At 41.0% G+C, this 24,189-nt stretch overlaps 1 protein-coding gene and 1 pseudogene across 6 annotated transcripts in view; one reads left to right on the top strand and one right to left on the bottom strand.

The window, feature by feature from the left end:
• ASXL1 (ASXL transcriptional regulator 1) overlaps nt 1-24,189 on the top strand; it is a 76,483-nt gene that overhangs the window by 44,988 nt on the left and 7,306 nt on the right. For 5 of the 6 annotated variants that reach the window (XM_032350994.1, XM_032350993.1, XM_032350995.1 and 2 more), the window contains 4 exons: nt 21,434-21,554; nt 21,633-21,730; nt 22,300-22,393; nt 22,853-23,005. In XM_032350994.1, the coding sequence (XP_032206885.1) occupies nt 21,434-21,554; nt 21,633-21,730; nt 22,300-22,393; nt 22,853-23,005 (466 nt within the window). The remainder of the gene's footprint in view (nt 1-21,433; nt 21,555-21,632; nt 21,731-22,299; nt 22,394-22,852; nt 23,006-24,189) is intronic. The other variant, XM_032350996.1, reaches the window with a different exon arrangement.
• Nucleotides 6,644-21,363, bottom strand: LOC116595737 (annotated as a pseudogene).

Here is a 24,189-nt window from a genome sequence, read left to right as displayed (position 1 = left end):
GATGGAGCCCATGCTTGGCTCCGCACTCAGTGCGGAATATGCTTGGGATTCTCTTCTCTTCTCTCTCTGTCCCTCTCTTCACTCGTGCATGTGCCCGTGCACTCTTCTCTCAAATAAATAATCTTTAAAAAAATTATCCCCCTAATGGCAATAAAAGTATTTTGAGTTTTACACTTGTTTATACATCATAACTGGAAATAAGTCAGCATATAGTCTTCTATAATTTGTTCACTGAGAAATATACTCTACAACAAATTTAAAAATATTTTAAAATTACAGTATATTTTAAAAATAATTTGTTAACAAAAGTGTATTAATGATAGAGGATATATTATGTTTCAGTTAGTCTTACCTACTTTTGAATAGTTTGGTCTAATTTCTTTTCAGATCTTATATACTCATTGATTTTACCTTGTAACATACCTGATGAAGAGTTGATATATTCGGTGTAAAAATGGAAGCCCTGCTGTTTTTTTGGTGTCCTTTGTATTCGTTTCATCATCACTCACATTTTTCATGTTCTCTCAGATCCGCCATTTTTTATGGTAATGTTTTTAAGCCTGATTAAAATTAGATAAGAAAGTTGTTTATCTAACAAGGCATATGAAACATGTTGAGAACAAGTAAGTAAATTTCAGAATACTGAATGTTGAAATGACCTACGATTGAGAAAGGGTAGCATTGTCAATCCATATACCAAATAGATGAAGCTTAATTTAGTTTTAGATTAAAAGTACGTGTGTGAGGGTCTGTGGGTGGCTCAGATGATCGGGCGTCTGCCTTTGGCTTGGGTCATGGTCTCAGGGTCCTGGGCTCAAGCCCTATGTTTGGCTCCCAGCTCAGCAGGGAGTTTGCTTCTCCCTCTGCTTGGTACTCCCCCTGCTTGTGCTCACTCTCTCCCTCTCAAGTGAATAAAATCTTTAAAAATAAAAAACAAAAAAATTTAAAAATGCACGTGTGTGTGTGTGCGCGCGCGCATTTCTTTGTGGCATTACTGGCCCCATCAGTAGATTCATTCCTGCCTGAATAATCCCTCCTGATTATTCCGTATGGTTAAGTATTTCATCCGTGCTGTATCCGTTAGCTTTTACTGTATAACAGATCATCCCAAAACTTGGTGCCTTAAAATAATTGTATACTTAATTCATAGTTCCTTGTGAGAATTGGTTGGATGGGCTTTTTTTTTTGGTCTGGCCTGGGTCAGATTATCTAAGGTGATCTAGGCTGGGTTCTCCTGTATCTGGTCCGCTGGAGGGATGGCTGGTGGCTAGATATGTTAAGCAGAATTCTAAGATGATCCCTGATAACCTGTTCCTTTTATCTCTTTATCTGTCATGGGGGTGAGAACTTCCATTTGCTTCTCACAGGAGAATATGGCAAAGGTAAAGAGATTTTACAGGTGTAATTAAAGTCCCTGGTCAGATGACTTTAAGTTAACTCAGAGAAGGATTATCTTGAGTTGGCCTGACCCAGTTGGGCAAGCCCTTTAAAAGAGGACCTGGAGGTCTGAGATGGAATAATTGATCAATTCTTGCTTACTCTGAAGAAGCAAAGTGCCATATTGTGAGAGGGCCATATCACAAGAACTATGGGGAGCCTTAGGAGGTGACTTCAGGCCCCAGCTGACAGCCAGTAAGAAATTGACCTTAGTCCTACAACCGTAAGAGATTGTTTCCTGCCAATAGCTCGGTGAGCTTGGAAAAGAACCCTGAGCTGTAGAAAAGGAAAGTAGCTTGGTTAACACTTTGATTTGAAACTTAATGAGCACCTGAGCAGATGACCCAGCTAAACCATGCTCAGATCCCTCACCTCTGGAAACTTGAGATAGTAATAAATGTGTGTTGTTTTAAACCACTAACTTCGTGGTAATTTGTTACATGACAATATAAAATTAATCTGCTGGATAGTTTAGGATAGCCTTATATTACAATTTTATACTTTTCAGAATGTAGTAGAATCATATAATGTGTTCCCCTTTGAGACTGGTGTTTTTCACTCATCATAGTACTTGGGATCCATCCAAGTTGTTGTGTTTATCAGTACCATTTCCTTTATTGTTAAACTGGTATTCCATTTTACGAGTATACCACAGGTTGTATATCCATTCTTCCATTGAGGAACATTTGAGTTGTTATTAGTTTGGGGCTATTAAATATAAAGACACTGAAAATTCATATACAGGTTTCAGTGTGAAAATGTTTTTATCTCTAGGATAAATACCTATGAGTGGAATTGCTGGGTGATATCCATGTTTAGTTCTGTGAGAAATTGCCAGCGGGAAAGGTATCATCTGCTAGGCTTAATCACCACGAAACTCTGTTCCCATGTCTTCTAAATTTCAGTTTATTTAGGGGCACCTGGGTGGCTCAGTGGGTTAATCCTCTGCCTTTGGCTCGGGTCATGATCTCAGGGTCCTCGGATTGAGCCCTGCATCGGGCTCTCTGCTCGGCTGGGGGCCTGCTTCCTCCTCTCTGCCTGTGTCTCTGCCTACTTGTGATCTCTGTCTGTCAAATAAATAAACAAAATCTTTTTTTTTTTTTTTAAAAGATTTTATTTATTTATTTGATAGAGAGAGACCACAAATAGGCAGAGAGGCAGGCAGAGAGAGAGGAGGAAGCAGGCTCCCCGCAGAGCAGAGAGCCCGATGCGGGGCTCGATCCCAGGACCCTGAGATCATGACCTGAGCCGAAGGCAGAGGCCTTAACCCACTGAGCCACCCAGGCGCCCCTAAATAAACAAAATCTTAAAAAAAAAAATTTCAGTTTATTTAGATCTACATAAAATTGTGGCTTTTTATTTTATTCAGTGTGTTATAATCTATTATTTATTTAGCTGTTCAAATTGTTCCTAATTTGGCTGCTAGGGATTTTGTCAGTCTGGCTTCTGTGTTCCTTTGACATATCCATCATTCTTGGAGTGCTATTGCCAGAAAGGTGATGTAGGTTCACTGTGTACTTTCCTTGTTCCAGCCCTTAGTATTAGTCATTCCTCCATGGAGCCCTGGTTCTTTGAGTATATAATAATATTCAGAATCCATGATTTGGGTGCTAGATGTGCTTGCTGCTATTGGGGTGTTCTGACACCAGTTCTTCCCAGTGACAAGAGTCTAAGGAAAATTTGGGTGTATTTACGTAAATATATGTATATGCACTTACATCTATATTTATGTTTAGCTTTATCTGAGCATGTTAAAAGCCACGAGTTTACACCAGTACCGCAAATTCCAATGCAAGCCCAGAGGGTTCTTTTCTAAAGTTTTCTCCTTTTCCATATTTGTAACTACCTTCTCCAAAAGTAAGAGATCTAGCTCCTGTTTTTCCTTTTATTTAATGTATTTACTTGTTTAATCCTCCTATCCTCTTATATAATTAATCTCCTCCCCCAACACTACTGCTGTCTTTCCCTGACAAAAATGTCCTCTTTATCCCTCTCGGACTCCCAACACCCTGTATTGGACTGGTTCCCCGGGGTTGATTGCCTCACCTGCTTCAGGTTCTGATTGCCTGCACCAGTGCCCTCATATAAATGCCCTCCTCACCCAGCTTGGCTTTGATACCCTGCCCCTTGTCATTCCTTGTTGGGGCATTTTACCCTTGAACTCCAACTCAACACCATGCCACCCTTGTGCATGCAGACCTTTTGTGCTCCACTCGGGGTCTGATACCCTACTGTCAGTCACCAGGGCTCCTCTTCTCCCTCTGGTGTAAGGAAAGATTAGTTTGGGGAAGAATATGGCAGCTTCCTCCTTTTAAAAAAGAATAGTTTGCCCTAGGCATCTGGGTGGCTCAGTCAGTAAGGTGTTAAACTTTTGGTTTCAGCTCAGATCTTGATCTCACAGTCATGGGATGGAGCCCTGTGTCTGATTCTGAGCTCAGTTCGGAGTCTGCTTCAGATTCTCTCTCCCTCTCTCTCTCTCCGACTCACTCTTTCTCTTTCTCAAATAAATAAAATAAATACAATCTTTTTAAAAGTTTGTCTTTCTGTTTGTTATTTATAGAATTTTTAAAAAAATAAACTTTGGATGCAAGTCCTTTGTCAGATATATGTATTGCAAGTATTTTTTTCCAGTTTGTTGGCTGCCTTTTCACTTTTATTTTTTATTTATTTTTTAAAGATTTTATTAATTTATTTGACAGAGATCACAGGTAGGCGGTGGTGTGGGTGAGGGGGCCACAAAGCAGGCTCCCTGTTGAGCAGAGAGCCCAATGATCCCAGAACCCTGAGACCATGACCTGAGCTGAAGGCAGAGGCTTAAACCACTGAGCCACCCAGGTGCCCCTGCCTTTTTATTTTTATTAAGGTGTCTGTGATTAGAAGTTTTCTTTTTCTTTTTCTTTCTTTTTTTTTTTTTTAAAGATTTCATTTATTTATTCAACAGACAGAGATCACATGCAAGCAGAGAGGCAGAGTGCTGGGGGGGTGGTGGGAAGCAGGCTCCCTGCCGAGCAGAGAGCCCAGCATGGGGCTCAATTACGACCCCAGGTTTATGACCTGAGCGGAAGGCAGAGGCCTCAACCCACTGAGCAACCCAGGCAACCCTATAAGTTTTCAGTTTTGAAAAATTTTATCACATTAAGAAATACATAGTTAATGTTTTTAGAAAACTGTCCAGTAACACTGATTAATTAGTTAAAATAGTCTTCATGCCCATCATGTAGCCCAACGCAGGAACCCTGAGATCAAGACCTGAGCTGAGATATAGAGTTAGACACTTAACTAACTGAGCCACTCTGGTGCCCCAACAGAGAAATACTGTATTATATTTCCTTCTAGAAATTTTATATTTTTGGCTCTTACATTGAGGTTTGTGATCCAAAGTAATTGTTGAGCATAATTGGAGATAGTGGTTCAGGTTGTGTTTCTGTTTATCTAGTTGTTTCAGCTTCATTTAATGACTTAACTTCTCCATTGAATAGTGTTGGTGCCTTTGTCCAAAATTGACTATGTATATGTAGATATGTTTTTGTACTCTGTTCCACTGGTCTGTTTATCTTTATACCAATATCATACCCTCTTGATTTTAATAAGTCACAAAATCATGTGGTGTTGTTAGTAGCATAAGTCTGCTAACTTTTCGAGATTGTTTTGACTGTTCCTGGTCCTTTAAGTTTTCATATAAACTTTAAAAGCATCTTGTCAGTTTTTACCAAAACAATGCCTATTGGGGTTGCATTGACTCTATAATAATCAGTTTGCAGAATATTAACATTTTAACATTAATTTTCTCCCCCAATCCATGAACATGGTATGTCTTTCCATTGATTTAGGTCTTCTTTGATTTTTTTTTTTCCTTTTTAGCAGTGTTTTATAATTTCCATTCATGTCTTGCCTGTCTTCTGAAATTTTTTAAGTTTCTTTAAATTTTGATGCCATTGCAAGTGGAAATGATTTTCAAATATTTTGTTTTTTTCTTTAATGTATTCAGTCGATCCTTTAAAAAAAAACTGCATAAGTTCTTACATTATCATATTTGCTTTGTCATTGTTTGCATATTATTTTTGTTCTGTACCAGAGTAAGCTGCAGACATAATGTCCCTTTATCTCTAAATACCTACTAAAAACAAGGAAATTCTCTTTATAACCACATTGCAGTTATCAGAATCAATTAACATTGATAAAGTACTGCTTGTTGGCTAATCTGCATACTTAATTCAAATTTTGCCTATTGTTTTACTAATGCTGATTATAAAATTCTGTTTGAGGGCACATCCAGTCCTGGATCACATGGTGCAATTTTTTTTGTCAAGTCTCTTTCATTTCCTTTAATCTGGAAAAGTTCCCACAAATTTTGTCTTTGGTGACCTTTGTATTTTTTTAGTACAGACTACTTAACTTACTTTTTTTTTTTTCCCCCTTAAACAGGAAGTTTATTTAAACAAAATGCTTGACTTGAAGGGAAAATGATCTAGGAATCATTTCTTTTAGAGTAATTTATCCTTGCTTAAAGACAGATTGCCATATGTAACAGCTATGTACATAAATGTTATAAAATTGTTTTTGGTTTTACAATGATAAGTGAAAAACATTAAAATTCTACAACATGAACAAGGAGTGCAAGGATTTTTATGTTCTTTTTTTTTGTTGTTTTAACAGAGCAAAATAACTTACTGGAATATAAAGATAAGAGCTGAATGAGCATGCTACTAATGGAGAAGGGGGTATTCTCACAGAAGCAGTATTTTCCTCTACCCCATCTGTACTTTATATTGATCAAAATAAACCATTAGCCATTTAGTTAAACCAACAACAACAATAATGTGCTTGTGCACATACATGGTTACTGTATGTATAATAAGGAATGGGGAAGGGGACAATGAAAGAATCAAGAAAACTATACTGTAGTAGTCAGGATATGTGGACCCAAATTGCAGCTTTCTCATTGAGAATGTCTTCTTGGTCTGTAGGAAGGGTTTTTTTGTTGTTTTTTGAAGATTTTACATATTCATTTGAGAGGGAGAGAGACATAGCACAAACAGACAAGAGGGAGAGGGAGAAGCAGGCTCCTCGCTAAGCTTGGAGCCCCATGTGGGGCTCAGTCCCAGAACCTGGAGATCATGACCCCAGTTGAAGGCACATGCCCAACCATCTGAGCCATCCAGGTGCTCAGGAACAGAGTTTTAGAATAAAGTAGCACATTCCGTTCTTAGTAGACACCTGTCTGCTGCTGGAGTACATCCAGCATTTTTTGGTTTGGTTATTCTCCATTTCCAACTGTGCAGGTATGTCTGTCTCATTGACTGGCTGCCCATCAAATCGGAACCTGATCTGCTGCATAGACAAACCCTGTCGTTGACAATGGGCTTTCATGAGTTTACTGAGTGGTGGTGTGTGCCTTTTAAGCTGTGCTATAGAACTGTCCTGCTTTGTCACCTTGAAGTTAATAGGATTGTTGTTCTCAGTCTTGACTCCATTCCTTGGGCTTTTCAGTGGTCCTGGTGAGTGCCAGAGTCTCAGGTGTCACTTGACCAAAGAGGTGTCCCCAGTCTTCCCTGAGCGAGCACCCAAGCAGCACCAGGAGTGGCAGAAGAAGGGCCATTTACTTTCTAGAAAGCTCCCCAGGTGGAGCTTTCTAGAAAGCTCACCTGGGTGGCTTAGTGAGTTAAGCCTCTGCCTTCAGTTTAGGTCATGATCTCAGGGTCCTGAGATCGAGCCCTGCATTGGGCGCTCTGCTCAGCAGGGAGCCTGCCCCCTGACCTGCCTGCCTCTCTGCCTAGTTATGATCTCTCTGTCTGTCAGATAAATACATAAAATGTTAAAATACATATATAAAAATTCATTTGATATTTATTAATTGGCGTTCTGCTGTAAGGAAAAGCCGCCTTTTTTCCGTCATTTGTTTATTCATTATGGATTTGTGTATTCTTACTTTACTATTGAGTTGTTACTGTTAATAGCTTTATTTTTTATTTATTTATTTTTTAAAGGATTTATTTAACAGACAAGATCACAAGTAGGCAGAGAGGCAGGCAGAGAGAGAGGAGGAAGTAGGCTTCCTGCGGAGCAGAGAGCCCAATGTGGGGCTCGATTCCAGGACCCTGAGCTGAAGGCAGAGGCTTTAACCCACTGAGCCACCCAGGCGCCCCCTGTTGATAGCTTTAATGCATGAAATTGTGCAAAGGTGGCCCGCGGGACTCCCTTCACCATGGCTTTTGTGTCCTGACAGGTCCCCCTTATTCCACACATTTTTTTACTTTTTTGCTTTCTGGCCCAGCAAGATGTCTGGGCTTACTAGCTTACATTTTCCAGCCCCAGCTTGGGAATCAACCATATTGCCAGGGAACTCAGGATGCTCTTAGTTCAGAATAGTGTACCTGTATACATCTATATTTGTTTTTGTAGTTGTCTGTCTTTACATATTGGTTCAGAGTAATACCTTCAGTTCTAGTCTCTTAACGGCAGGGTTCATCCGAGCTTTACCCCTTTCCATATTTATGATTTGCTGCTCCAACTGGTGAAAATCCTGGCTCTCATTGTCTACTTTGTATCTTATCATTTGCTTAGTTCAGAATAAACATTTAATGGTTTCATAATTTCAGGCCAATTCCACTGTGAAAAACAAATCTATTAAAAGGAGGGCTCACTGTTTATGGTTTATTTAGTTCCTGAGCCCAGTGTACGTAGTTAAAATAGTGTGTTCACAAGTTACTTTGGGCTAGGTCCATCCCTTCCCTCCTGCTTATATTAGTCGTTTGAAACACTTTAAAGTTTTCTGCTAGTGTCACAGTACTTTCTCTTCTCAAGGGTCTGGGAAAACAGGTACTCCTAATATATTGCTGTTAGGAATATAAATCCATGCAGCATTTTTTGAGGGGGATTTGGCATTGTTAACAAAATTAATGTTTACATTTCACCTTTAACGCCTTTCACCTTTCTACTGCAGGAACTTACCGTGAAGATAGACCTTTAACAATACAAAAGTAGAGATTCATGAGGTTATTCAATACAGTATTTCTGGGGCACCTGGGTGGCTCAGTCATCAAGCATCTGCCTTCTACTCAGGTCATCAGGGAGAAGGAGAAGCAGGCTTCCCATAGAGCAGGGAGCCTGACGCGGGGCTCCATCCCAGGACCCTGGGATCAGGACCTGAGCCGCAGGCAGAAGCTTCACGAGCAACCCAGACGCCCCAATAAATAAAATCTTTAAAAAAAAAAAAAAGGCAGTATTTTTATTTGTGAAATGTTAAAAGCCACCTAAATGCCAGTCCATGGGTGAATGGGTGTGTAAATAAACTTTGGTATCTGCATCATGGAATTTTATGCAGCTGAGAATGAGTGAAGACTATCTATGAAATGATAGAGTGATTTGAAGGATATATGGTTACATGAAAAAAGCAAGTGCAAAATAGTGTGTATGGCATCCAGTTTGTCAAAGGAGAAATAAAATAGATGTGTATATAATCATCTGTGCAAAAAGAACCCCAAAAAGAAACCAGAAACTAATGAAACTGGTTACCCAGCAGGGGGGGTGGGTAAGAGTGGAGCGCGCAGTTGGGGGTAAGGTGGGAAGAGAAGGGATGAGGGCAGTGTCAGTTCTCTGAACCTAACCTTCTGTGTAGTTTGGGCTTTTATAACCATGCTGTGTTTCATACTTAAAAATTAAGTAAAACAAAAAAGATGAGTAAAAACCAAAAAGGTTTACAAACAGAAAAGATGAAGCTAATACTGTTAATGGTGATAAAATGCTTGCTATGATCAGACACATCAGTTTCAGTCTTCCTTCTGAAGGTTGGTGTGGGAGCCATCCTTTCTTCTGTTCTTTCTCCTGGTCTGTTTGTGTGTGTGTGTGTTGGGGGCAACTGTCCTGAGAAATTTCCTGGGGCACAGAACTGTTAGTGCTAAAACTGGCAAAGTCCCAGACAAATTGGGATGAGTTGGTTACCCTGTTTGACCTACATCTGTCAGTTTTCAGGGGCTTTCCCTTTATCACAACCTTGGGAGTTCTTTTCAGCTATCTTATGTGATAAGGTTTCTCTTCTAGATCTTGTGTCGATTTAATTTTTGTTTTAGTTTAGTTAGGTTTGTTTATTGTTGTTATTATTTGTGGAACAGATTCTCCAGTTACTTCTAGGAGGTAAATTATTTGAAATGTTACATGTCTTTATCCTGTGTTCCATGCTGGATTATTGGTTTGACTTAAGAATTTTAGAAGAAGGGTGCCTGGCTTGTCCAGTCGAAAGAGCGTGTGACTCAGTCTTGGAGGCATGGGCTTGAGCATCATGTTGGGTGTAGAGATTACTTAAATAAACCTTAAAAAAAGAAAAAAAGAATTTTAGAAATTAATACATTCTGGGGTGCCAGGGTAGTACAGTCAGTTAAACGTCTGACTCCTGCTTTTGGCTCAGGTCGTGATCTCAGGGTCATGAGATCGAGCCCTACGTTGGACTCTGTGCCCATTGAGGAGTTTGCTTGAAACTCTCTCACCCTCCTTCTGCCCCTCCCCACCCCCACTGACACATACCCTCTCTCTAAAATAAATTAAAACAACAACAACAACAAAAAAAACTACATTCTCTGAAACTGCTCTTGAGAAGCGTGATGCCATTCTGATTCCTTGGTGAAATGTTCTCTCTGAATGGAAGATTTTAGGATGTCTTTTTCAATTCTCTTTCTGAAATTTCATGGTGCAGTGCTGTGGAATGGGTCTTTTTTCATTCATTGTGAGGGCATTTTGCCTTATTGAATCTGGAAACTCAGGTCTTTTCATTTGGGGAAAACATCTTGTATTTTGGCCTTTTCTGTTTTCTTAGAACTTCTGTTTGTTGTGAGACTTTCTTTCTTCTTTTAAAGACTTTTATGTATTTTTCAGAGAGAGAGAGCACAGGCAGAGTGGCAGGCAGAGGCAGAGAGAGAAGCAGGCTCCCCGGTGAGCAAGGAGCCAGATGCGGGACTTGATCCCAGGACCCTGGAATCATGACCTGAGCCGAAGGCAGCAGCTTAACTGACTGAGCCATCCAGGCGTCTCATGTTGTGGGACTTTCTTAATGCAGCCTATTTTCTTTTTCTTCTGAGTCAGTTCTTTGGAATATTACCTATTTGTTGTTGTTTCTGGGAGTTTTGTTTTGTATCATTTTGTGTTTCTAGCAGATTGCTCACATTCACTGATGTTGCTTTATTTATTATTATTTTTTAAAAGAATCTGTACTTTTTGTTTTGGGGCTGTCTCTTTGAGAACATTTACTGTGAAATCTTCATTATCTCTGTTTCCTTTCATGTCTTTTGGTTTTGGTTGCTGTTTAATCTGACAGTTGTGCTATCTGGTGGCCCTTGATAGGTCGTTCAGGGGAGAGAACTGGCAGATTCTGTGCTTGCGGGCACTGTTGTTGGATGTGATGGAGAAGGGAGACCCAGATCCCTTTTGTTTGTTTGTTTTCTTTTGTGAATCCCCAATTCTCTGCCAGAAGGTGTTTCCTCTTAGGCTGGTCACTTTTTCTGGGAAGAGAAATCCTTTCCTCTCTTACTAGCAAGCTGAGAGCAGGCTACGGATGAGGTTGCAGGGCTGCCACCGTGCAGAGAGCTTTGGGAGCCAGATTGGAAAAGGGAGCTGTTGGTGTCACTGTTTTTTATGTCATCTTTGACTTACTGGTCCTTTTTAGAGCAAGGCATATCACATCCTCCCTCGTTCCTTGACCTGGTATCTTCTATTCTGGACCCTTTCTGGTTCAGTACAACCAGAATTAAATCTCCTATTTTTTTCTGAGGCTAGAGGTGGATATTGCCTGATTGTTTGGGGACAGAGAGGAGACCTGAGGGGTCTAACTTCCGGCTCACACTTCCAACAAGGTCTCCTATTTTCATTCCCGTGTCTTGCCCCTGTGTGCAGTGATTCCTGGACCTTTAATCACTGTCCTCTTGAGTGTTTTGCAGTACTCACTGGCCATATTTTTGGCTTTTCCCTCTGTAGCCTCAGACTTCAGTTTTTCCCTGCTGAGTCAGTTACTACCTGTCTTCCTGCTATCTGTTTTCCAAAATTCTGTTGACGTATCTCACCTGCCTTTTCCTCCCCCTTTCCCTTTTCCATCTATACCTTTATTATTCCCTTAGAGTCATTCTAAAGAGGCTTCAGGAGGGTGCAGAGAATTGTGTCCATTTCACCAATGTTTAAATGGAAATTCAGGCCTTTGTACAAAGAAAACGAGTAATGAGTTCGACTTCCACACCTCCACACCAGAACCTACCCTACTCCTGTCCCTTCACCTGCCACCCAGACCTGTGGCCCTTGTTCTTTCCCAGTAGCAACCACTATCATCAATGTGTATCCTTCCTATTCATGTAGATCCATTAAAGATGTGTAGTCTGTTTATTTAGGCATATTTTAACTTCTTTCAATTACTGTTTTCAGTAGTGTATCATACCAATATACCTGATGTTATTATCCAGTCCCCTCTTACGGAGGATGTTTAGGTTTTTTGTTTGTTTGTTTTTACTATTACAAATACTACTACAATAATCTCCGTTTACTTTTGTAGTCACCATTTGCAGATGAGTAAGAGTTTTTCCAGAGAACTGTTTCCTTAACGTTTTAATGGGTAAAATGGAGATGATTTAGAGGCTTTCTTTGAGGCTTGATGAAAACATTTCACTGGTTAAAAAAAAGGGGGGATTTATTTATTTATGTATTTGAGAGAAAGCACACATAAACAGGAGTTGGGGGAGGAAAAGAAGAGGAAGAGGGTGGGGAAAGGAATCTCAAGCAGACTCAGTGCTGAGCTTGGAGCCCAGTGAGAGTCTCCATCCCACAACCCTGAGATCATGACCAGAGCAGAAACCTAGAGTCAGATGCTTAACTGCCTGAACCACCCAGGTGCTTCTGCAACCATCATTTTTTACCACAATTTGATTTTATCCTATAAAGTTGAAGATATGCCTCCCCTCACATTCAGTAATTCTGCTCTTAGGTATATAACCTAAGGAAATTCTTACATATACAAGGAAGTTCATAATCTCATTGTTTGTAATAGCAAAACATAATAATATATTGTAAGCAACTAATATCCATTGGACAAAAGAATGGTAAATAAATTGTGGTATATCTATAGAATGAATAACAGAAATGGAAAGAAATGCACTTGTATGTATCAATAGGTAGGGAGGTCAGGAACATAGAATTGGATGAACAGCAAGTCTCAGAAGAGTATGTACAGTATGCTGTTAATACAAAGCTAATTCAAAAGCATGTAAAATTTAAAAATATGTTTTTTAAGAATCTATACACATCTAGTTGAACCATTACAAAAAATAAAAGTCAAACGCAAAATTCAGAAAACTCATTAGCTGCGGAGAAAAGAGGACAGAATCAAAAGTGGCAACCAGGAGGATTGATGGGATTGGTAATGTTGTACTTATTAAGGTGGGTTTTTATTGTTCTTTATCCTTTAGTTACGTTTTTTGGGTTTTATTTTAATTTAAATTTAAGTAATTAACATATAGTATATTATTAGCTTCAGAGGTAGAGGGCAGTGATTCCTCAGTCTCACAGAATACCCAGTGCTCATTACATTATGGGCCCTCCTTAGTGTCCATCACCCAGTTACCCTATCACACCCTCTCCCCTCCGGCAACCCTCAGTTTGTTTCCTAGGTCATTAATATTTTTTTTTAATTTTATTTTGTACCTGTGATGAGAAAAGTAGAATTCTGAAACTTCCAGATCTCTTCAAAAATTTTACTGAGAGACATGTTTTCTCTACCGTTCGTGATCTCTTTAACAATTCTGAAATCTAAAAAATATTTTTTAAGGATTTATTTCATAGAGAGAGTGCTCATACGCACTGGGAAAGGAGCTGGAGAGGGAGAGAGAAAGAAGCAGACTCCCTGCTGAGCACAGAGCCCAACTTGGGGCTCCATCCCATGATCCTGAGATCACAGCCTGAGCTGAAACCAAGAGTCAGAGGTGAAACCAACCAACTGAGCTACCCAGGCATCCCTAAAATCTAAAATATTTTGAGAACTGAAAAAAATTTTTCCTAACTCATTTGGCAGTAAAACCTGTCTTGTACTAAACTCATTTGGTGGCAGAACTCTGATCCGGACTGACAAGGCAATTTATTTTAGTTGATATATGCATACATGTTATTTGAAAAAAATGTTTAAGAGTGTTTAATATATGATATATTAAAACTATATGCACTGTATTCATCCCCCAAATTCAAGAAATCCTGAATTCTAAAGCACATCTAGATCCAAGGTTTTCAGAGGAGGGCTCATAGACCTGTGGTCATATCACCATTGACTAGAAACTTTGCAGTGATGGGTGACAAATCATAGATGAGAATTTGTTTTATTTCTGGTTGATGGAAGCTTCTTTTTTGTCTTTAAGAAGACAAAAAACTCAGTTTTTTTTTCTTTTTAAACTGTATTCCAAGAATGTGTTCATTTTTAAAATAACAGCTCTTTTCTTTCTTTGACAGCTATAATAATGACTGCTTGTGATAATGCAAGTGAAGTTCAAATTCAGTAGAACTTTTTAAACATTAAGTATTTTTTAAAATGAAGTCTTTTCTAAACCATACACAGGTTGTTTTGCTAGTTTTAATTCCTCTTGAGGATTCATACAATAAAATCAAAGCATCACTTATGGACCATTTTCTTCCATTGTCCAAAGTTGAAGTTTACCCTTGGATCTGTAAACTTTTTGTACACATTAATAGTTTTTTTTAAAAAAAGATTTTATTTATTTATTTGACAGAGATCACAAGGAGGCAGAAACAGGCAGAGAGGGAGGGGTGGGGAAGCGGCTCCCTGCTGAGCAGAGAGCCGGATGCGGGGCTCAGTCCCAAGACCCTGAGATCATGACCAGGAGCCCCACATTAATAGTTTTTATGTGGTTTTTACATATTCTGATTAAATTCGTTATGTTTTCAGAACTGTCAAATTCGGTAGGGCATTTTAAACCCAGCTTTATTAGGATGGAACTCACAGAAAGTGTACAGTTTAATGGCTCTTAGTGTATTCAAAAGTCATGTAGTCATCGCTATAATCTGATCCCAGAACATTTTCATCACTCCCAAAAAAAACCCCATATCCTTTAGTGGTTACTTTCTGTTCCTCTTTTATCCTGTTCTCTTGTTGCTCAATTACTAGAGCTTTCTAAAAAAGCAGGTCCTCTCTTTTTCTTTTCTTTTTTTCAAGAGTGTCTTGGTTCTTGTGGCCCTTTGCAGAGTCAGGTTGTATTAAAAAAAAAAAGTTTCATTGAGATTTTACTGAATTTACAAATCATTTTGGGGAGAATTGACATCTTTACAATGTTGAGTTTTGTAATATAGAAAATGATGTGGCTCTTTTTAAAGTTTAAACCTTTCTTTATAAAGTTTTATTTTCTTCATAAGATGATTGTATTTCTTTTGTGAAATTTGTCCTTGAGTATCTTATATTCTTATATATTACATTTTCTAATTGGTGATGTTATTGCTGAGTTTTTAATGTGCTCTTGAATCTCACAACCTTGCTGAATTTCTTACTAGGTCTGAATCTCTTGGCTCTTCAGTGTAGATAATTATACTGTCTGGAAAGGAGAACACTTTCTCTTTTAATCTCTCTCTCTTTTTTTTTAAAAGATTTTATTTATTTATTTGAGAGAGAGAATTCTGGTATACTGTTGAATAGTCGGCATGCTCTTAGTTTTTAATAATTTATACTCAATAGCTCTCAGATCAGCCTTCCCTAAGAAGCCATATGCATTTCTTGCTCTGAATGTGTTTTATCAGCTCGACAAAGAAAAGGCATAGCTGAGATTTATTTTATCTGTTTTTCCAGTTCAGAACCTAATCTTGGGCAATTGAAATTTCATCCATTGAAATTTTGTGTTCTGTTTATTCATGTTTGGGGCTTGTTACGTTCACAGTGCCTTTTATTGTTTTTTAAAAATATCTGACTTGGGGGGGCCACCAAGTGGGTGGCTCAGTTAAGCATCTGCATTCTGCCTTAGGCTCAGGTCATGATCTTGGGGTCCTGGTATCTAGCCCTGTGTTGGGCTCCCTGCTCATGTTTTTTCCTCTCCCGGCTGCTCCCCAATTTGTGCTGTCTCTCTGTCAAATAAAATCTTTGAAAAAACGATCTTTTAAAAAAAAATTTAAAAACCTGACTGGGGATGCCTGGCTGGCTCAGTTGGTAGAGCATGCGACTCTTGATCTTGGGATTGTAAATTTGAGCCCTATGTTGGGTGTAAAGATTACTTAAAAATAAAATCTTGAAAAAAATCTGCTTTAGGGGAAAATATTCAGGTTTATTTATTTAGTAGTAGTATTTTCATCAGTAGCTTCTTTTCCAGTTGCCTTGCCAAACTAATATACTTTGTATATTTTAAGAACACTTACTTGTGTTAGGAGGTGAATATGGGTAAAAAGTGTAGGCAAGTATTCTTTGTGCTGCTTTTACTCTTCCAGCTTTTCTGTAAATACGAAATTATTTCCAAAGAAAGTGTTTAAAATGTATTTGTTTTGTAAAAGTAACACATGCCCATGATCAATATTTAAAAGGATACAGAACAAAGAACTCCTGCAACTGGGGGTGCCGGGGTGGCTTAGTGGGTTAATAAGCCTTTGCCTTCGGCTCAGGTCATGATTTCAGGGTCCTGGGATTGAGTCCCACATCGGGGGCTCTCTGCTGAGTGGGGAGCTTGCTTCCCCCCCTCTCTCTGCCTGCCGCTCTGCCTACTTGTGATCTCTGTCAAATAAATAAATAAAATCTTAAACAAACAAAAAAAGGACTCAATTTAAAGATGTGCAAAAGACTTGAACAGATACTTCAAAAAGGAAGATAAGAGAATGGCCAGTAAGCATATGAAAAAGTGCTCGATATCTTTAGTTATCAGAAAAATGAAAAATAAAACCCCCATGAGATACCAGTGGATCTCCTGGCATGGCTACATATGATGAGGATTTGGAGCATCTGGAACTCCATACTGTGTTGCTGGGAGTGGAAATCTTTGGAAACCTCTGGACGTTTTTTTCTTGTTTATTTTATTTTATTAAGATTTGTTGAATGTTGAATGTCATCAACATTAGACTGACACAAAAGAATATACAGTATGAGTCCATAAAGGCCATAGATAGGCAAAATGAATTTTTTGTGATAGAAATAAGAACAATTGTCTCATTGGGGTGGTAGGGCAGTGTAGAGTCGGGGTTGACTAGAAAGGGGGCACAGTGGAACTTTTAGGGATGTTGGACATGTTCTATATCTTGATAAGCACTTGTCAGACTCATCAGATAGTGTATTTAAGATCTGTGCATTTTACTTTATAAAGTTATACCTTATTTTTAAAAGTAAGAAAAAGGACACAAGGGGTATACATTGATCCAAGAGCATTCCCCTATATAAGTGCAATATAATTATCACACTCAGGAAATTTAGCATTAATTGCAACCCTTCTCTATCTACTATGCAGTTACATTTAAATTCCCCAGTATTGTCTTTCATAACTTTTTTTTTTTTTAAAGATTTTATTTATTTATTTGACAGAGAGAGATCACAAGCAGGCAGAGAGGCAGGCAGAGAGAGAGGAGGAAGCAGGCTCCCCGCTGAGCAGAGAGCCCGATGCGGGCCTCAGTCCCAGGACCCTGAGATCATGACCTGAGCCGAAGGCAGCGGCTTAACCCACTGAGCCACCCAGGCGCCCATGTCTTTCATAACATTTTAAATCAGGTTTCAACAAAGGATCATTCACTACCTATTAACTTTTTAAAAAAAGTTTCTTGATAGAAAATACCCTTGCAAAAAAATCGACGTCTTGAGTTTGAGAGCATAGTACGTGATTCCTACAATTCTCAGTAGCCCATTTCATTTGTTTCAGATGTCTACAGTTAATGTTTGGAAATTTATGATATCAGATGTCTGAAGTTTATATGGAAAGATTAAGGATCTTTAAAAAGGCAGAATTAGAATTGCAGATCTTGCTTTCATTTTCTTAAATGTTTTGTTCTGTTTGCTTTTTACTGAAAATACATGGCTTTGGAAATTTGGGGTAGCTTGAATTGCAAACAAGTGTGCAGTATTTCTGTTCAATAATGAGATTTGTAGTCAACACTAGGTTCCCCTAGACTCTCTGGGACCTAAAGAATGGAAATTTGCTTTTGTGTTTAGTGACTTAGCTGTCAAAGAAGCAGTTAGTATTATAATTGTTTAAATGTTATTTTTTGATCACAAAAGAATATACATTAATTGTAGAGAATACCCCAAACAAAAAGAAAGCCCTCACAACTCTGCCACCTAGAGGTGCAGTGGCTAACACACGTGAGGAGTATCCCTCTTGTCTTTTGTCTGCACACATGCTCACACAATTTTGTTTTTTAAATAGATGATGTAATCATAATGTATGAATTTAGCTGCTTAATTCACTTGGTGCATCATCAGCATTTCTCATTAAATAGTCTACAGTTTTACTTCAAATGACTGTCCACAGTAGTGTTAAAAATTCTGGAGTTACTTTTTATTTTAAAACTTTTTTATTGTAAAAATGTAAGAGTAAAATACATGCAGCATAAATGTTCAGCTTAACGAATGTCATAAAGTAAAACACCCTTATACCTGCCGCTCAGATCACGACTTGGAGTGTGGCTGGCATCCAGCAGCCCCTCGTACACTTTACCATTCACAGCGCCCTTCTTCCCTTAAAGGTTGGCTACCATTCTGTTTCAAAGTTCTGTTCTTGGCTTTTCTTGATTGCTTCCCAGCTGTGTTTGCATCCCCAGCAGTGTAGTTTAGTTTTTCCTGTTTTTGAACTTCTTACAAATGGAGTCATTACAGTGTGCATTCTTCTGTGTCTGGCTTCTTCCAGGCAGCCAGTTTTTCACATTCATTTATATTGCTGTAGTTCTTTTTTTTTTTTTTTTAGATTTTATTTATTTATTTGACAGAGAGATATCACAAGTACGCAGAGAGGCAGGCAGAAAGAGATGGGGAAGAAGCAGGCCCCCTGCTGAGCAGGGAGCCCGATACGGGACTCGATCCCAGGACCCTGAGATCATGACCTGAGATGAAGGCAGAGGCTTAACCCACTGAGCCACCCAGGCACCCGCAGTTTATTTTTTATTGTGTGCTACCATGTTTTGATTCTGCTGACGGTGGGCACTTTGGTTTTATATGGTGCAGGTTTTATAGATGTCACTGCCATGAACACCGGCTGTGCTTTGAGGTGTGTGTGTATGTATGTGTGCACGCGCATGCATGCACGTATTTCTCTAGGGAATCCAACTGTAGGATTGACATTGCTGGGTTTTAGGCTGTTTCTGCCTTCAGCTGTGCCAGATGATGCCAAACTATTCTCAAACGTTTGGATCCATTTTCTGTGTACCTGTTTCTCATCCTCATTAGTGCTACTTGGTATTGTTTTTAAACCTTCTTTAAAAATTTTTATTTATTTATTTAATTTATTTGACACAGAGAGAGAGAGAGAGACAGAGAGGGAATACAAGCAGGGGAAGCGGGAGAGGGAGAGGCAGGCTTCCCTCGGAACAGGGAGCCTGGTGTGGGGCTCAATCCCAGGATGCTGGGATCATGACCTAAGCCAAAAGCAGACGCTCAACAATTGAGCCACCCAGCCACCCACTGCTTGGTATTGTTAAACTTTAATTTTAGCTGTTCTTACGGATGTAGTCATATCTCCTTGTGGCTTCATTTGCCTTATAGTGTGTTCTCCTTATATTGTTCGTCACGTTAAATAGGTTTATATGTGAATGTCAGCCATTTGGATATCCTGTTTGGCGCAGTACTTAATTCATGGTCTTTTGCCTCTTCTTTTCCTGGGTTTCCTTTTTCTTACTGATTTATGTAGTTTAGATACATGATCTTTATCAGTTACATGAGTTGCAGATACCTTCTCCAACATTGTAAGTAGCTTGCCCTTTTTACTCCATTAATGGTGTCTTGTACAGAACAGAGGATCTTAATTTTAATGTAGTTCCGTTGATTGACTTTCTCCTTTTAGAGATTAATGCTTTCCATGTCCTGTGTGAGTCTTAGAAATGGAAGTGTTGGCTTAAGAGGTTTTTAGATTTTCACTTACAATGTACTGTACTCTGCCACTGGCAGTGCGTGAACCTTTGTGTTGGCTTAAGAGGTTTTTAGATTTTCATTTACAATGTACTGTACTCTGCCACTGGCAGTGCGTGAACCTTTTGATACCATTTTCACTCTCCCTGACAGTGTGGGCGTGACTCCCCCACCTTCTCCCCAGAACTGGAGTGCTTTGTCTGTTCATTAATAAGTATTGTATCTTAGTTTGCTACTGAGGCTCAGAGAATGAGTTTGTTGCATCATTCTGTGCACATGGCAGCCACTAAGCTTAGTTTCAAGGTTAATACTAAAAACATTCTTTAACTTTTGATTCTGAGGAACATTTACAGCTGGTAGGAAAAGAGATAAAGATCCAAAAAGCTGTTTTCTTTTTCTTAATTTAAGTCAGCATGATTTGGGTTTAAATTAATGACAATAAATTAATGAAGACTTAATATAGTGGATCATGGGACCCATGAAATTGATGAGTTAGAATTTTGTAGATTTCCTTTTTAAATTCCTGCTCTGTTTGTAAGAGGTAGAATCATGACTTTATCTACTCTTCTTCACACCTTTTATTAAAGAAGACATTCTTAGGGTGCCTGGGTGGCTCAGTGGGTTAAGTCTCTGCCTTCGGCTCAGGTCATGATCTCAGCATCCTGGGATCGAGTTCCGCATCTGGCTTTCTGCTCAGCGGGGAGCCTGCTTCTTCTCTCTCTTTCTCTCTCTCTACCTGCATCTCGGTGGACTTGTGATCGCTGTGAAAATAAATAAATAAAATCTTAAAAAAGAAGAAGAAGAAGAGGAGGAAGAAGACAGTTCTTACCCTGACTTATCTCTGCTTCTCCTCTCCCACCTCTTAATATTCAGAGTCCTTTCTAATTGCAAGGTGGGAGGTGGCCCCTTGGTTTTCCCTGGGAATGGGTGGAGTTGAACTCACACTGCCACAGAGCCCATTGGAAGGAGTTTCTTTTAGGAGACGAAATCTGGAGTGGTGCTTTCCTGCACCCTCACCTGCTTTCCTACGTCTTCCAGTTTGGGTTGCTGGCACTTTCCCGGGCCTCAAAGATACTCAGAATCTTAGGCCCCCAGCACAGTGTCTCACCATCTACCCCGCTGTTCAGTCTTGACCCTCAGGCGCCTAGGGTCCCTGATGAAATCTGCAATTTCCTTGTATTTGGAATGTTCTTCCACATTTGTTTATCCCTTTATCTAGAACTCCCTCTGCTCCTGTCTGCTCCTGCCAAGCTATCCACCTGCTATCTAACTTCTTTTAAAACTCAGTTTAAGGGGCACCTGGGTGGCTCAGTGGGTTAAAGCCTCTGCCTTCAGCTCAGGTCTTGATCTCAGGGTCCTGGGATCGAGCCCCGCATCGGGCTCTCTGCTCTGTGTGGAGCCTGCTTCCCCTTGCCCCTCTGTCTACCTGCCTCTCTGCCTACTTGTGATCTCTGTCTGTCAAATAAATAAATAAAATCTTTAAAATAAAATAAAATAAAACTCAGTTTAAGCAGCACATCTCTCTGCAGGCCTTAGCCCCATGCCCTCTTTTCTCCAGCTCACTGAGTTAGCTGTTCCCCTTCCGGACTGCTGCAGCTCTCTCTGTAACTCTGTTGCTGTGCTTTGTATTGTCATGGATTTGGTTTTCTTTTTTACTCAGTTGAACTCCCCGATTTCCACCTTCTGTCTCGCAGCCAGGAACTAGCATGATGTAGCTTATAGGAGGCACTCCATAAACATTTACTGAGTGGACTGAATGGGAAATTATGTCTAACTTTTGTGATGTACATGTGAAAAGATTTTGCAGAGAAAGAGGTCAGTTAGAAGAGGGATAGGAACTTACCAGTATTCCAAACCTCTTCTAAAGCAGCGTGCATTTAGGAGTGACTGCTGTGCCTGTGGGATCTGTCAGGTTTTGCTCACCTGAGTTGTGTCTTGCTGTCACAGAAGGATGCCCTGCAGTGGTCTCGCAGTCCGGCTGCAGTGGAAGGAGAGGAGCCAGAGGACACAGCCGACGTGGAGAGCTGTGGGTCTAATGAAGCCAGCACTGTGAGCGGTGAAAACGATGGTAAGTACGTCTCTCACAGGATGGGCCGAGAGCCACAGGCGGCTGCTGGAGCCTAACCTTTATTTCCCTCTCTGCCAGTTTCTCTTGACGAAACATCTTCGAATGCATCCTGTTCTGCAGAATCTCAGAGTCGGCCTCTTTCCAGTCCCAGGGACAGCCACAGGGCTTCTTCACAGGTAGGGAGGAGAGTTGGTGGCTAGGCTGGGGTAGGTAAGGGCAGGTATGAGACAGGACTCTGCCTGTGCAGCTGACTGTGAGCATGTTGGAGGGGGCGTGGTGGTGGAGCAAATCAGTGTGGTCTCCACCTGTTAGTACAGTTAAAATGGGCAGTGGATCTGAGAGCAGAGTGATTGGTTTTTCCTCATTACCACAGATGGATAGTTTTGCTCCTACTTCCGACAAACACGGAACGTGGATAGAACAGTGCAGAGTAGGGGGCATGCAAGCTTGGGAATCAGCACTTGGAATGATGGCCCTGGCACTCGCTAGCTTTGGGATCATGGGCAAATTCCTTATTTGTAAAACAGGGTGATGGTATGTTCCATTCTTCTTGGGGTGGCGGTCGGCACAGGGGCCAGCGCCTGCTCAGTGACATGAGTCCGTGCTGCTCTCGGCGGGACCCTCTTGAGCGGGTTGAGTATGAACTCTGTTGTAGCAAACAGTGGCTGGGGACATGGTGGAGAGGGACTGCTCGTGCAGCCCTGCAGGGGATTCAGGCTCCTTTTGTAATCCCTCGGGCATCTAGGCAAACAAGCAAAAGAAAAAGACTGGGGTGATGCTGCCACGAGTTGTCCTGACTCCTCTGAAGGTAAACGGGGCCCACGTGGAATCGGCGTCAGGTACGTGCAAACTTGTGATGTGAGGCTTCTTCCTCAGGTCTTGGGGCCTGCCCCCATCTGGCAGCAGCGTGTGACCTAGGTGGCGCAGTGCCCGTCAAGCCAGGAGGCCCTTCTATTGGGCAGCACGCTGTGGTGGTGAGGCGTGAGCTAGGTTCCAGTGTCGGGCTCTGCCGTGCACATTGCCCTTGGCCTCGCACGGCAGCGTGAGGGTCCTATGGAGGAGTGTGCAGGAGCTTGGTAAAGGTGCAGTGCTGTACAAATGAAGATGGCGGTTTGGCGTTCTCACGGGATAATGTAAAGCCAGACCGTGAGGTGGTGATCTCTGACAGCCCAAGTTGGGCCACGGAAGCACCGGCTATTGCTGGCAGTGTCTCAGGGAGAGCTGGGAGAAGTAAGCTTGTCTGAGAGCCCTGGGCGCGGCGGGTGATGCTTTTGACCAGTGGAATGCTGTGCCTTCAGGGTTCTCGGGCCGCCACGCCGATGGCGAGAGCGGCAGCCCGTCCAGCAGCAGCAGCGGCTCTCTGGCCCTGGGCAGCGCTGCTACTCGTGGCCAGGCCGAGGTCGCCCGGGACCCTGCCCCGCTCCTGAGAGGCTTCCGGAAGCCGGCCACAGGTGAGTGGCTTGGCACTCATTTCCCTGCCTGTAAGGGGGGCCCCTGCAGGCTTAGTGAGAAGACACAGTCCTCTGTTCCACTTCCTTTACCAGTTTATTTGACTTCTTGGGTGGCCCTCTGTTTTTTTTGTTTGTTTGTTTCTTACCTTATATTTTGGTTATTTCACATGTTAGATCTTCTCTGCTAGACTGTGAGGGAACTTGTGGGCAGAGATGGTGCCACATTGTTCCTTGTATATCCCTGCAAAGCATGGCCTGTGCCTGCCTTGGTACTGCTTAATAAGTGTTTGGGGTGAGTGAAAATTGCTTTTGAGCTTCTCAGTGAAGAATTCCAGGATCCATTTTCTTTCTTTGGTAGCATCCTGTCACATTTGTTCTTAACATCCAAAGTTTCGGTCAGGCACCCTTTTTTCTAGTCTTGTCATAATGTTGAGTGGAAGGAAGCCTTTGTTGAATTTGAGGTTGCAAGCAAATTCAGTGGCATGCTCCTCCCTGTTCTCAGTAGGGCTATTTGCAAGGCCAGAGTGCTGCCTGCTAGTTCAAGATTTATTTCTCAAAACCCACAGTCTGGTTATTTGTGGATGGGCCACATGAAACCATTAAGAAGACTGGCCTTGGCTTCTGAAAGTTAGAATTAACCATTGCCCGAGTGGGAACAGGGTTTTCCGTCTTACTGCTTTTCCGACTCATCAGCAGCACTTAACCTTTAGGTCTCCGTTCTTAGTGATGTTTTTCAAATAAAAGTAACATCTACTGAGGTTTCTGTGAGAGAGTTATATTGACATCTCAGTGGCTTTAAACAGCCTAGTACCTTTCTGTGTGGAGATCATAGCTCTTTATCCTGGTCAGGGAAGGCTTCTGCAGAGTGTTCTGTAGTATACTAACTAGATTCGCTTTTAGACAACTTCCATTGTTTCTCCAGTTGGCTTTGTGGAGCCTGTTCTTCTGCTTTGGAGGGACACTCACAGCCTGCCCCCCCCCCCCCCCGCCCCGCCTGCTTTTCTTTGGGAAGAGTGTCCTCTTCAGCCTGTGTCACAGCTTGGTACAGTCTTCTCTGAGAGGATGCAGGCCCAAGTGTTCTCTTGGGTTGGATGGAAACAGCAGTAACCTGGACAGAATAATTGTGACATGTAGGTTAGGGTGGACTGGATGTGTGTGCAGATAAGTTCTGGGTAGTTTGGGTG

This window comes from Mustela erminea, chromosome 7 (genome assembly GCF_009829155.1).
Source record: "Mustela erminea isolate mMusErm1 chromosome 7, mMusErm1.Pri, whole genome shotgun sequence".
Classification (NCBI taxonomy): Eukaryota; Metazoa; Chordata; class Mammalia; order Carnivora; family Mustelidae; genus Mustela; species Mustela erminea.
The sequence above is the reverse complement of the archived record's forward strand: the minus strand, read 5'-3'. Positions and strand labels throughout refer to the sequence as shown.